We start from the raw sequence: 12514 nt of genomic DNA, 5'->3' as shown, positions 1-12514 counted from the left end.
AGCTGCGGGGCGGCGGCGGGGCCGAGCTGGAAAGGAGCTGGCGGACCCCGCAGCCCGCCCTGGCGGGACTGGTGTTCCCGCAGAGCCCCGCGGCGCCGGGCCGCTGGGCGCTGGGCGTCGTGTGGGAGCACGGCCGCACCGAGCTCTGGCGCTTCGTCCCGGCCGCGGGTTGGCAGCTGATGCAGACGCTGGAGCTGTGCCAGGGTGCCCGGGCGCGTGTCGTGTCCGTGTGCAGCCAGGCGGCCAACCTGGTTTGGTGCGAGGAGAGGCCACCCCTGGACACCCACTCAGACGTCAGCAAATGTGCCTTCAGATTCTGCATCTGCGCTCGTGCCCTGGACTTGGGGGAGCAAGGTGTGCAGCAGGGCCCCGTGAGGATAGTCCTGCACAACTGCCCCGAGTACCGGGTCCTGGCATCTCCTCGGCACGTCTTCCTTGTGCCCGCTTCTGGCAGCTTCGCCACCACCTCCAAGTTCCTCCTTATCTGGCATCCTGAGCAGGCAAAGCTCACCATCGCAGCCCCCTCTGCAGGCTTTGTCCACAGCAAGGTGCTGCACTCCAGCAGCGAGTCGGACTTCAGGAAGCTCCTGCTTGGCTCCATGGGTCTCCTCTCAGCTTTGGCACCTCTGGACATTCACACCTGTGCCGTGTCCAGCTGTGGGGCTCTGCTGCTGGTGAGCAGGAAGGGTGCTGTGAACGTGCTAGAGGCAAATGGGACGCAGAGGCACGTCTTTGACCTGGAAGCGGAGCCTCTGGCCCAGGGTGATGCTGTTGAGCTGAAGACCTACGGTAGCATCTTGGCCTGCGTGCTGGCTGGGGTTCTGTACCTTGTCGACCAGAACAGTGGGAGGGTCATAGAAAAGAAAATCCTGAGCATGAAAGAGGTGCATTTCCTGGAGTCCCCGGGAGAGGAAGATAGCATTCAGTTCCTCGCTCCAACTGGCATCTACAGCTTTAGTTTCTCCAACCCCGAGGACGGTGGCAGGCCTGAGCCGTGCCTGGTGGAGATGGTGTTTGAGGAGGCCTGCAGGTACTACCAGAGAAGGAGTCTCAGCAGCTCCAAGCTGACGGTGGAGAAGTTGAAGAAAGGTGGAGTGTTCCAGGCACCTGTGGCCCTCACTGCCATCCTGCAGCACAGTCTTCACCAAAAGCAGAAGCCAGCCCGAGGCCTCCAAGACACTTATGCCAAGCTTCTGAGTACAATCAGCCTGGAGCTGCAGAGCTACCTCAGCCTGGAGCTCCTCAAAACCTGCGTGGTGAGTGCCTCGGAGAGCGAGGTGGAAAGTTACTGTGAGGAACTGGTGGAGCAGGAGGTCAGCCGTGTTCTGCACTCTGACATGGACAAGGACAACTTGGCCTACCTGAACTCAGTCTTTACCTCCTTCCCCAGGGCTGCCTGGAAGGCCACCAGGAGCTGCCTGCAGCTACAGCAGAATGGGGATGGCCTCTTGGTGGCCCGGGCCACCCCAGAGGTTTGGAAGAAGGTCCTAGGAGGACCACAGCAGGAGGAGGTGGGGCAGAATGGGGTGGTCCCGCTTTTTGAGCTCATCTGTGCTTCCTTCCTGAGGTTCAAACCCAAATGGCTGCCCAACTTTGTGGAGCTGACCCAGCAGTATGTGAGCATCTCCTGGCCATACAGCAGCAAGGAGGGCCCAGAAGGCCGCGTGCCACTGTACAAGAGAGCCCTGGGAGTGCTGGCCAGGAAGAGTAAGCACAGTGAGGTGGATGATGAGTTGGAGCTCGAACTGCTGCTCTGCAGCAAGAGGCCCAAGGCCGTGCTGCAAGCTCTGCATCTTCTCATCTGCCTGAAGCAGTGGCAGCGGGTGGTGGAGGTGGCAGAGAAGTTCTCCAAGCTCAGCCCTTTGCTTAATAAGGAGATATTCACCACGCTGCTAGCAGAGTTCGCCCAGCACCGGGAGCTGGACCCTTACCTGGACACGCTGTGGCCGCTATGCCCTGCTGAGCTCAGCACTTCAGACATCCTCACCGTGGTCCTGCAGCACCTTCCTTGCTCCCGGCAGGACCCGATGCCCTTCACAAGTGAGGGGAACCAGCTGACTGTGGGCCTGCTCAAGCCGCTGCTGCAGCGGGTCATGCAGCGTCCCCGCATCCAGGATGAGATGTACTCAGATGCCTTGCAGAGCCCCACCTTCCCCCCTCCCACCCCACCCCGAGAACACAAGAACCCTCCAAAAGCAGCGGGCAGCAATGCTCCTCAGCCAGCCGGGGCAAGGACTTCTGCCTCAGCACTGGTGCGGGGAGACACTGTGTGAAGGGGAAAGCACAATGGGATTCCAGTCCTTGGGTGTGAGGGAAGGGGAAAACCACATCCACTCCAGGAAGCCGTACCCTGCCTGGCAGCAGGGAAGCCTGCTCCATTTTGAAGCCTCGAGTCCGTGGGGGCTGGAGTTGGGCGTCTCACCTGAAGCTAGGGCAGGCTTTCTGGTTGTTTCTTGCAAGTGCAATTGTTTGTGCCCCTGTAGAGGAGCAAATGCCAGGTGCATTTGCAGATGAAAGTACCGGCTGCATCACAGGACTGCAGAGCTGCTTCCTGCCCAAAACACTTTGATTTTGGTTTGCTTGACTCTTTGCAACTTCACTTCTAGTTTTCCAGTCCTCTGGGAGTGGTGGTCTGGAGCAAACACAGTCTTTTCCCCATTCTGTGCCCAGCAAGTGGGGTGATGCCTCCAGGCTCTGCCTGTTTCTTGCAGTGGGGTCATTGAGTCACTGCCCTGAGCTCAGATGCCAGAATGGTGCAGCTCTGTGACACTGGGAGTCCCAGCATGCACTGGCACCTGCAGCACTCCGTCTCACTGCAATTCCTCTGGGAGCAGCCCTGCAGCTGTGACCAATTGCAGCTACTTAGCTGAGGAGAGCAGCCTAATTCCCTTATCTCTCCATCCCAGCCGGTACCCAAATTCTCTTTTGAGCTGAGAAGCTGGCAGCAGCCCGGGCAAGCTTGGGACTGGCCCGCCTCTCCCTTTCCTTTGTGGAAGCTTAGATTATGCCGCAGGACGCCAGGGCCCTTCATCCCCATCTCTCCTACCTTTGCCCTTTGCACACAAAGGGGCTTTGTCAGGGTTGTCTGGCTCACATTGTGCCTCTGTTTGCAAAGTCAGTGTAACGTGAGAGCAGCCGTGCAGGAAGATGCAGGTTCCAGCCTGTCCTCAGTGCTCAGAGAGCCCCGGCCATGGTGCAAAGGGACCCCTGGCCGTGGAGCCACCTGGTGCTGTGCCAGGCTGGGAGCAGGTGGGGAAAGTCCGCTGCGTTATTCCTCCTGAGAGTGGGGTCAAGTGGAGAAGACAGCCTCATTTTAAAAATAAAGATTCCTAAAGCAGTGCTGGGGCAGTGGTGAATGCTGTGAGGGTACGAGCAAGGGAGGAGGGCGGTTTGCGTTCGCTCCTGCTGAGTGGGAGCCAAGCGTGGCTCCCAGTGGGACCGCAGCCTGAAGGCCACGCTTTGCTGGGAGCAAGGAGGGCCATCTGTGCTGCACAGCCTGTGGCTTTTGGTGCCATGAGCACCCCTGGAGGGCCCAGGGTGGGTGTCGAGGGAGCTGTGGCTGGCCACTATGCTGGGGTTAGAAAAAAGAGGGATTTTCTCTAAAACTGTGTTCCCAGCTGGAAAATCAGCAGCAGGGTGGCTTCCTCCTTAGAGGGACCCCGCTGTGTCCAAACACAGCGATGTGCCAGTTCCTCCCTCAGATGGGGGCTGAGCTGCGGAAAGTCCCTGTGGTGGAAAAAAAGAACGAACACAACCCTGGCAATGGGGAAGAGGAACCTCTGCAACGGTTCCCTGGAGGCGGGCTGGTTACCAGGCAGCCCTGCCTCGGGCTGGGCCTTGTGCTGCCATGGGGTGCTGCCTTCTCCCAGCTGCTGCTCACACGAGCCCGGTGAAAGCATAGCATACGAGGCCCCGGTGGCACCGCTGTGAGCGGCCCCAGCCTCTTCCCCAAGCAGCTGCCACACCATCTGATGCTGCCCTGGGCTCCTGGGCTGGGCAGAAGGGAGGAGGAGGGAGGGAACAGACCACGGCTGCTCACAGAGCTGCAGCCGCAGGGAATGGGATGCTGCCGTGTGTTGGCAAAGGTTGCGCAGGGCAACAGGTACGGGGCTCCACTTATGGTCAGGACGTGTGCTGGGAGAGACAGCAGGAGGTAAGGATGGCACAGGTTCAGGTAGCTCCTGAAGGAAAAAGGAGCCTCTCTAAGGTCAGAAGCAAAAGGATAAAGCAGATGACCGTAGCAGAGCGTAAGCTGGCCTGCTCCATCGCTCCCTCCGATAAGGCTTGGACTTTGCATTGAAGGAAATGAGTCAGGCTGTGCATGTACGTCTCCCAGCCCAGCCTTTGGAACGGTCCCAGAGCTTCAGCCAAGGAGCAGCACAGCAGCCAGCACACGCTCAGCCCATAACAACATGCAGCTCCTGAGGACCTGCAGGTTGGGCACTAGCACATGGGGGCCTCCACCCAGTCCCCTTCCAGGAGGAAACCTTCACCCTGGGGAACACCAGAATCGCCAAGGATCAGGGTACTGACCTGCAGCCTCTTGCATCAAGCAGCTCCTGATCTGCAGCGCTCAGGGAGCGTCCTGAACCATGCTGGGACAGCACCTAGCCCTGCTGATAGTGGTCCTCAGGAAGCAGCCCCTGTTTGGTCCTGTGACTGGCTCAGGCTGTAGGCTGAGCTCCGGCAGTTGGCAGGGCAGGGACTCACTTGCAGTCAAGAGCCCTCTAAGCACAGCCCCAGCTTGCACCAGCAGCAGGGAAACAAGTGCCCCAGAGCCCCCTCTTTGCACATCTGACCACGATGGAAGGGTTGGGGAGAAAAGTGTATAGAACTACCCTATACCTACAACATGAAATCACCTCATTTATTGTTTTACACCCAAAATCACAGCACTGGAGAGTCAGGCTCCCTGCACAGATAAATACTCACATTGGTTATGGAGTGGGTAAGCAGGTTCCCCTCAGACAGGAGCATCTGCTTGTGCACACAAGGGGGAGGGGGGAGCCCTGGCCCAGCCCCACACCACAGCTGCATTGAGCCGTGGAAGAGATGCTCTGCTACTCCTCCTCTTCCCTGCCACCTTCCCCAGGTGATGAGGGGTAGCAAAGCCCCACCTGGGGCAGTGCAAAGGGCACACACCCTTCTCCTGCAGGCTGTCTCCCAGCTGCAGCACATCAGCACTTATTGGGAAGTGGGGAGGGGGCTTCCAGCCTGTTCCCACTGCTAAGGGAGAAGATGCAGTAGACAGAGCTGCTGTTGTGTTCGGTGTCCTTAGTGCCTGTGCCGTGTTGATGGAGGCTAATGCCTTGTAGCTGGCCGGGGGATTTTGTACAGGTTGAATGCAGGTCCTCTGCAAAATCAAGGGTGCCTGCGTCATGCCCAGCCACAGAGGGCAGCAGGGGACAGCCAAGAATGCCATGGGAAGGCAGAATGCCATCCCTCTCTGTGGCCCAGCACCCCAAAAGGAGAAGGGGGGAATGTGGTAAAGGGGCCCCAAAACAGCAGTACTGCACAGGTCCCACCCTGCTGCCTGCACCCCCTTCAGCTTGTGCTTTCCAGGTTCCTCTCCTTGTCCCCCATGCCCTAGGGTTTACCCCAAGTAGGGACCCAGCACTGCTACTTACATCTCCACAGCTTCTTTCCTAGGGGGAAGGAAAAAGAAGGGATCGTGTCAGTGGGACAGAAGGGCCTCTTGAGAGCCCAGCCCAGCATCACGCTGCAGGACGGGGCTCTTCTGGGGCACGCAAGGAAGGTGTGGGTGCTGCAGGGTGTGACAGTCCCTCCATTCCAGCCACCTCATCTGGGCACAGCTTGGGAGCTCCTGCAGCCCATGGAGTTCTGCCATTCCCGAGCATCACTGCTCCAGCAGCACACGGTTCCTTCGGCCACACTGCAGTTCCACCAAGGGGTGGTTTGCAGAGCAGACCCCAGACCAGCACCGTGGCAGGGCAGATCCTCACCTGTAGTCGTCATCGATGTCCATGCGGCGGTAGAACTTGGCGAGACGCACGGCCAGGATGATGCTGGGCAGCAGGAACACAGTGCACCAGCCCAGGCTGAACCAGAAGGTGTTCTGGGAGCAAGGAACAATCATCAGCCACCCCATCAGCATCATCTTCCACCCCATATTCGTGTCACCCCTCTCACCATAGAGTCCAAGATGTGGTCACAGGCGATGGCCTCCACGTTATCCAGGCTCTGGGCTATGGGCTTGCAGCGTGCCACATCCATCCTCAGCTGGGGATACAGCTGGGACAGGTCATGCTGGGGTCCCCCAACCCTGCCACCCATCCCCGTGCCTGGCTGGGTTAGGCTCACTCACACTGCTCTTGGCCCAGGTGATGTAGGTCTCAAAGAAGTTCAGCAGCTCCTCTAGAAAGGCCCACATCTCCTGTGGGGGGGCAGGCAGAGAGTGGGGATGCTGTACCCCACCAGCCCACACCGTGCCCCGCATCCCCTCCATGCCAGGATCAGAGCCAAAATGCCACCTCGATCTGGTAGCAAAGGGTCTGCAAGATGCCCCCAGACCCCTTGCCAGAAGTGGGGGCACCTGGGGGCACAGAGGACCCTGGGCACTATGTGGTATCCCTGTCAGGTGGAGTCTCAGTGGGGCCAACCCAGTCATATCCCCCCCACGTGCCCCATAGCAGGGCAATTCGAGCTCACTTTCTTGATGATGTTTCCCATCTCCCTCCCCAGGAACTCCTCTGTGGCGTTGGCTTTGTCCAACGTGGATTTTGTCTGTGCCTGAGACAAAAGGAGCTGTCAGCAGCACGACGGGGGGAGCAGGGTCTCTGCATCTCCCCAATCCCATGCAGCAGCGATCCGTGAGATGCAGCATCTCTGAGCTGCCATACCAGTAGGGCAGCCCCATCTCCCATCAACAGCCCCGACGTGCCCCAAGCTGTGGATTAGCCCCATAACAGGGAGTGTAGGAGCAGGGTTGCCCCATGTGTGCCTCACCTCGAGCTGGGCAGCCTGGCTCTGCACCAGCTGGATGTTCTCCTTCAGGGTTTTCTGGGGGTGGTGGAGAGAGAAACAGAGACGTGTACCCCATGGCTCACTCCGACCCCCAGCAGGGCCTCTTCCCCTTCCCAGAATCGCTCACCAGCGGCCCTGAGAAGTTGCTCTTCAGCTCCCTGTCCAGCTCCCGCAGCTCAGCAGCATCTGCCATCAGGTCCACCTGCACATCTGCACCCTGCAGGAGAGGCTCTCAGCAGTGCCCACCAGATAACCAGAGAGGGACCCCACTGCCAGCCCTTGCTTGCTCTGGGGCATAAGGGGCTCCTTGGCCAGGGGACACCCCTCAGCCCTGGGGACAGGGTCTCACCGCGTTGTCCACCAGCTGCTCCAGCTCTGTGGCCAGCTCCTGCAGGCTGCCCACCGTGATGCCCTGATCCAGCTGGGAAAGGTACAGTGCTGAGGTGGGGTGGGGGTGAGGACGACAGCAGGGCTGCACCCCATCCCCATGGGGCAGGATGGAGCCGGGACCCCATAGCAGAGGGGACAGCACCCGGACCCCCCATCCCGACCGCAGCCCCACACCTGCTGCAGGGTGTGGGTGAAGTTGGGGGGCTGTGCATCGCGGCAGGCATTCAGCAGCAGCTCTCGCTGGCTCTCGTTCAGCACAGAGATGGGGGTCAGGGTGATGTTCAGCTTCTGGAAAGTCGCTGAGATCTCCCCTGTGTACTTCAGGGTGAGGGGAGCCGTGAGGAGAGGCGTGACAGTGCCAGCCCCATGTCCCCACCTGTGTTGTGTCCCCCTTTGGCACTCACCTGGCTGATGTTCAGGAGCTCATCCAGGGACACCCTCTGGTCCAGGCGCAGCGTCTGCCATAGGGCAGCATCCTGCTGGCACTGTCTGGAGGATTGGGCACAGGGCTGGGATCGAGCCGTGTGCTCCCCCAGGGCATGTCCTTACCTAGGGAACACCTCGCTCCTTCCCTGCACACAACCCCAGGACAAGCTCCCGGCCCAGGGACACCCACCTTGGGGGAGCTGCCCATAGCTGTGCCCACCTGTAGATCTGTGAGAAGGTGACGGTGCCACTCTCGTCACCCAGCACCTCCGAAAGGTTGAAGCCGGGGATGAGGCCGGGGGTATCCACGAGCTGGGTTCCAGGGAAATAATGAAGCAACCAGTCATGGTGCAGAGTGGGAGACCAGGGAGAGCCCCCAAAGCTGTCCCAGCCCTGGGTGAAGGCAGAGGAGGGAGGAGCCCACCTGGAAGAGCTGCTGGCTGCGCCAGGACTCACAGACCAGCATGTAGATGTTCCCCCCCAGGAAGAAGGTGAGCAGCACCAGCAGCATCAGCAGCCAGGAGAAGATGAAGCTGAAGCCCGCCCCTCTGCAGGACAGAGCTCCATCAGCACGGAGAGTGTGCAGCCTGCACATCCCTGCCTGGGAGCCTCACTCACGCCATGAAGAAGTTCCCTCCGGTGTTGGAGAGGCAGCCGCGCTGGGTGGGCAGCGTGCTCTCCTTGTGCCCCAGCGGCCCCAGCAGCAGCCCACAGGTGTTGCACAGGACTACCAGCAGCACCATGCAGCACAGCAGGGCGCACACGCTCCACCTGGGGCAGGAGGATGGGGACAGTTTGGGCTGAGAGCCCAAGAAGGGGGGAATGCCCAAGGTAGATGGAGCAGCCCCCCTACCTGACACTATCCAGGTCAGTGACAGTCTTCTGGCTGTCCCGCAGCACGGCACCGGTTTGGTTCACCAGGTTCCCAGCTCTCTCTTCCATGTTCTGTAGCGGCAGCTGGTCCTGCATGCTGCGAATCTCCTGCCTGATGTAGCCCAGCTGCTCCTGAGTCCCTGCAGGGCATGGGGACAGGGATGGGTCACTGATGGAGCTGCTACCCGCACCCTGCTCTTCCAGGTCAGCGGGAACCCAAGGAGAGGATGGGATGCTTGGTCCCTATGGCCAAGCATCAGCACGGTGGCCCTACTTACGTGTCACCACATCCTGGGACTGCTCTTGCACCTTTCTGGGGGCCTGCTCCAGCACGCTGATCACCTGCACAGGGACAGCATCCAGCTCCCAACCCCCTCCCAGCCATCCATAGACAGCACAGGACTTACGCACTCCGCCAGCCTCAGGCACCCACCCCACTCTTCCCTCCATGCAGCCCTTCACACTCCCCCAACGCACCCCCTCACCTCCAAATCCCCCTCTATGCCACTGTCCAGCACATCCCGCAGCGCCTCCAGCTGCCGCTCCACACCGGGCACCTGCAGGCACAGATCGGGGTGAGGAGACCGCGGGCTGGGCAGGGAGGTGGGGGACACCCATGGCCCCCAGAACTCACCGTGCTATAGTTGGCCACAAAGGCCACACCATTGGATGAAGCGGTGCTGCAGGGCTGCCCGCAGCGCTGCAAGGTGCTCTCGATGCGTGCCCGCAGCGTGCCCAGCTGCCCATCGTAGGTGCCCTGCAGTTTCTCCAGGCGCCAGCGGGTGCTGTTGATGGTGCCGAAGGTGGACGCCAGTGTTTCCATTGCTGGGGAGGCAGCAAGGGACATCCAGAAATACACCCCAAAGTGCCAGCGTTCCACCCAGACTGGGGATGAGCAGGCACATCCCTCCCCAGAGGCCTTTCCCAAAACACCACATGTGCCCCCAGCCCAGCCCTCAGCCCTCATATTCCCCCAGTGCCCCCCGTGCATCCTCAGAATCACTGGGACATCACCTCCCAAAAGGCTCTGCAGGGATCCCAGCGCCTCGTCTGTGTTGTTCCTGATGCTGGAGGCGATCCTGCCGCCGAGGAGGGGCCCAATGTCTGTGGAGATGGGAGGAGGAGGGGGTCAATGCAGGACCCTCTTGGTCTGCACTAAGCAGCCCGTGCCTTGCAGGGGAGCTGCTGGAAGCATTATCCTCACCCCAAACCTCATCCCACAGCAATGTGCTGGAGTCTAGGCAACAGGGCCATGCTAGCCCAGCATCCCCAGCCACCCCTATACCCAAATCAACCCCACAGCAGTAGGAGGGTACCCCCGTCACCATGCACACTCACTCAGCAGGCTGTCATTGGTGTTGCCCAACGGGACGTTGCTGCTGTCGATGACAAAGCTGACTTGCTGCAGGTGAGAGATCACAGAATCACAGAATGGCCAGAGCTGGAAGGGACCTCAAGGATCATGAATCTCCAACCCCCCTGCCACATGCAGGGCCACGAACCTCCCCACTTAATACTAGACCTGGCTGCCCAGGGCCCCATCCAATCTGGCATCCACAACCTCTCTGGGCAGCCTGTTCCAGAGTAAAGAACTTCACCACTCTCAGAGTAAAGAACTTCTCCCTGACATCCAACCTAAATCTTCCCTCCCTCAACTTCAAACCATTTCTGCCTGTCCTGCCATTATCAACCCTTTCAAAGAGTTGATTCCCCTCCTGTTTGTAGGCTCCCTTTAGGTACTGAAAGGCTGCAGTGAGGTCATCCCGCAGCCTTCTTTTCTCCAGGCTGAAGAAGCCCAGCTCCCTCAGCCTGTCTTCGTAGGGGAGGTGCTCCAGCCCTCTGATCATCTTTGTGGCTCTCCTCTGGACCCTCTCTCTCCAACAGCTCTCTGTCCTTCTTGTACAGTGTGGGGTGGGGACTCCTTGGGGACTCCTCCCACCCCCAGCCCCGGGGCTGCCCTCCCCTCGAGCCCCGCTCGGGATGCAGGCGTGCCTGGGGGATGGAGAGCAGGTAGGAGCGGAGGTCGTGCACAGTGCTGTTGATGTTGGGGAAGGTGCTGCTCACGGATTGCGAGAAGCGGATGTTGCTGATGAAGGCGCACACATCGCCGGCCCTATAGGAAAAAGGCGGTGGGGTCAGCGGGAGGAGCACCGAACCGATGTCCTCTCCCGGACCCTGCAGACGCAGGTGCAGGACGCACTGCTGAGCACCCCAATGAGGGACCCGGTTGGACGTGCAGCGGACGCGCCCCGCGCCCAACCCGCCCCTCCCGCTACGGGGAGACCGAGGCACGCGGAGCCTCGCTGCGAGGCTGCCGGGAAGGGCTCTGCCCCGCGGGCCCGCTCCCCACCGCCACCGCTTCCTCTCCTTCGACTCTCCGCGCTGGAGCCGCTCCCGCAAAGAAAGGCAGCTTCCTGGCGAGGCCTTTCCGGCCGCCGCGGCACTCACAGCAGGAGCGCGGACACCAGCAGCACAGCGCCGTACAGCACCCGGCGTCGGCTGCGCATCCGCCCGCTCCGCTTCTGGGACATGCGGCCCCCGCAGCGCCCGCAGCAGCGGCAGCAGCAGAAGCAGCATCCCGCCAGCGGCACCGCGACGGCGAAGAGCAGCCCGATGGCGACGCACACCAGGAAGCCCAGCTCGTAACGCAGCAGCTGTGAGAGGGAGAAAGGCGGCACGAGGCTGGCACCCCCGGTCTGCGCGGACCCCGCGGGGTGGGATGGGGCTCCGCACCCCGGCCGCACGCTCACCTCCTCCTTCTGCTCGTCGGTCGCCACCTCGCCCTGCGTCTGTGCCAGATCCGCTATCAGCTCTGGGGGACGGGGAGCAGAAATGGTCGTGAGCGGGCACCGTCCCTAACCCTAGCCCTAACTTCAACCCAGCCCTAATTCAATCCTAACCCTAACCTGGCTTTGGGACTCCCAGCACCACCCAGTGCCGCGGCTCTGGGCAGCACCCGCCCGGCACCTTTTCCCTTCCGGCCGTCTCCCCCCGGCTGTGGCACCGCACAGCCCTTTGGCAAAGAGGAAAGCATCATCAGTCCCTCCAAAACTCTCTGTTTTGGAGGCTCCAGAGGGATGTTCTGCCATCATCCTGGCAGTGTGCACGTGACACCTGGGATGGGGATAAAGCATTCCGCGTGGACGGGGGCAAAGTCCCCGTCCGCGCTGCTTGCTTCACTTCCAGGTTCTGCCCTACCTTCTCCTATGGACTATTATGGGCTGCCTCTGTGCCACGTGACACGACGTGAGACCCTCCGACCCCACCGCAGATGACTCGGGCAGTCCTGGGACCCCCAGCACGCACCCAGGGGGAGACCGTGGGGCTGCACCAGGCGCAGGAAGCCGTGCACCATGCGGACCAGCCCCGGCGTGCTGCTGCTCGGCTCCTCGAGGCCGGGGCCGTACACGGGCTGCGAGATGTTCCCCAGCTCCATGGTGGCACCTGAGCAGAGAGGGGACAAGGAGGTGGCAGAGCTGCACGTCACACCCTGCCACCCATCCCCGAGCGGGAAACGTGGGGGAAAAATCCCATACCCCACAGCCTGGGGTTGGGATATAGGAGGGGTGGGGGCAGCGGGGTGTGCCCGGGGGGAAGCGAAGGATCTCAGGGGGGACAGGTGGGGACGAAGCACTTACCGCGTCCCGCGGTGCTCCGCCGCACAGCTAACGCCCGGCTCCTTTCAGTTTCAGCCCAGTGACTGAAAAGCTCTGCGCTGGCAAATGCATCGCCCCACCCTGTCCCGGCCACCGCCTGGCTCCCGGCCATCCCGTGTCTGGGTCAGGGCCACCAGCAGCAGCAGCAGGGCGTCCCAAGCGCGATCCCACAGGACTCCCGAAGC

The 12514-nt window shown here is 61.1% G+C and overlaps 2 protein-coding genes across 4 annotated transcripts in view; one reads left to right on the top strand and one right to left on the bottom strand.

Annotated features, from left to right (window-relative positions):
* Positions 1–3337, top strand: part of HPS6 (HPS6 biogenesis of lysosomal organelles complex 2 subunit 3) — a gene marked incomplete at its 5' end in the record, with an annotated part of 4834 nt that extends 1497 nt beyond the window's left edge. The window contains one exon of the mRNA XM_031554474.1: positions 1–3337. Within this exon, the coding sequence (XP_031410334.1) occupies positions 1–2273 (2273 nt within the window).
* A 1511-nt stretch (positions 3338–4848) lies between these two features.
* Positions 4849–12482, bottom strand: LOC100546355 (prominin-1-A-like). 3 transcript variants are annotated; one of them, XM_010714619.3, is made up of 25 exons: positions 12312–12480; positions 11980–12117; positions 11424–11485; positions 11122–11327; positions 10666–10786; positions 10012–10075; positions 9688–9777; positions 9308–9498; positions 9159–9230; positions 8952–9015; positions 8654–8813; positions 8419–8571; positions 8225–8348; positions 8021–8112; positions 7779–7863; positions 7549–7692; positions 7334–7405; positions 7112–7201; positions 6967–7020; positions 6670–6750; positions 6326–6394; positions 6151–6240; positions 5964–6076; positions 5628–5645; positions 4849–5353 (listed from the first exon to the last, which is right to left on the bottom strand). In XM_010714619.3, the coding sequence occupies exons 1-25, from the start codon at positions 12439–12441 to the stop codon at positions 5302–5304; spliced, it is 2535 nt and encodes an 844-aa protein (XP_010712921.1). In that variant the 5' UTR covers positions 12442–12480; the 3' UTR covers positions 4849–5301. The 3 variants fall into 3 exon arrangements, with proteins under 3 accessions (XP_010712921.1, XP_010712920.1, XP_031410333.1); XM_031554473.1 differs by lacking the exons at positions 4849–5353; positions 5628–5645 and adding exons at positions 5661–5893; positions 11580–11787 and having other exon boundaries at positions 11872–12117; positions 12312–12357; XM_010714618.3 differs by lacking the exons at positions 4849–5353; positions 5628–5645 and adding an exon at positions 5658–5893 and having other exon boundaries at positions 12312–12482.
* Between the last annotated feature and the right edge of the window lie 32 nt (positions 12483–12514).

The sequence above is a fragment of the Meleagris gallopavo genome, chromosome 8 (assembly GCF_000146605.3).
Source record: "Meleagris gallopavo isolate NT-WF06-2002-E0010 breed Aviagen turkey brand Nicholas breeding stock chromosome 8, Turkey_5.1, whole genome shotgun sequence".
Lineage (NCBI taxonomy): Eukaryota > Metazoa > Chordata > Aves > Galliformes > Phasianidae > Meleagris > Meleagris gallopavo.
The sequence above is the reverse complement of the archived record's forward strand: the minus strand, read 5'-3'. Positions and strand labels throughout refer to the sequence as shown.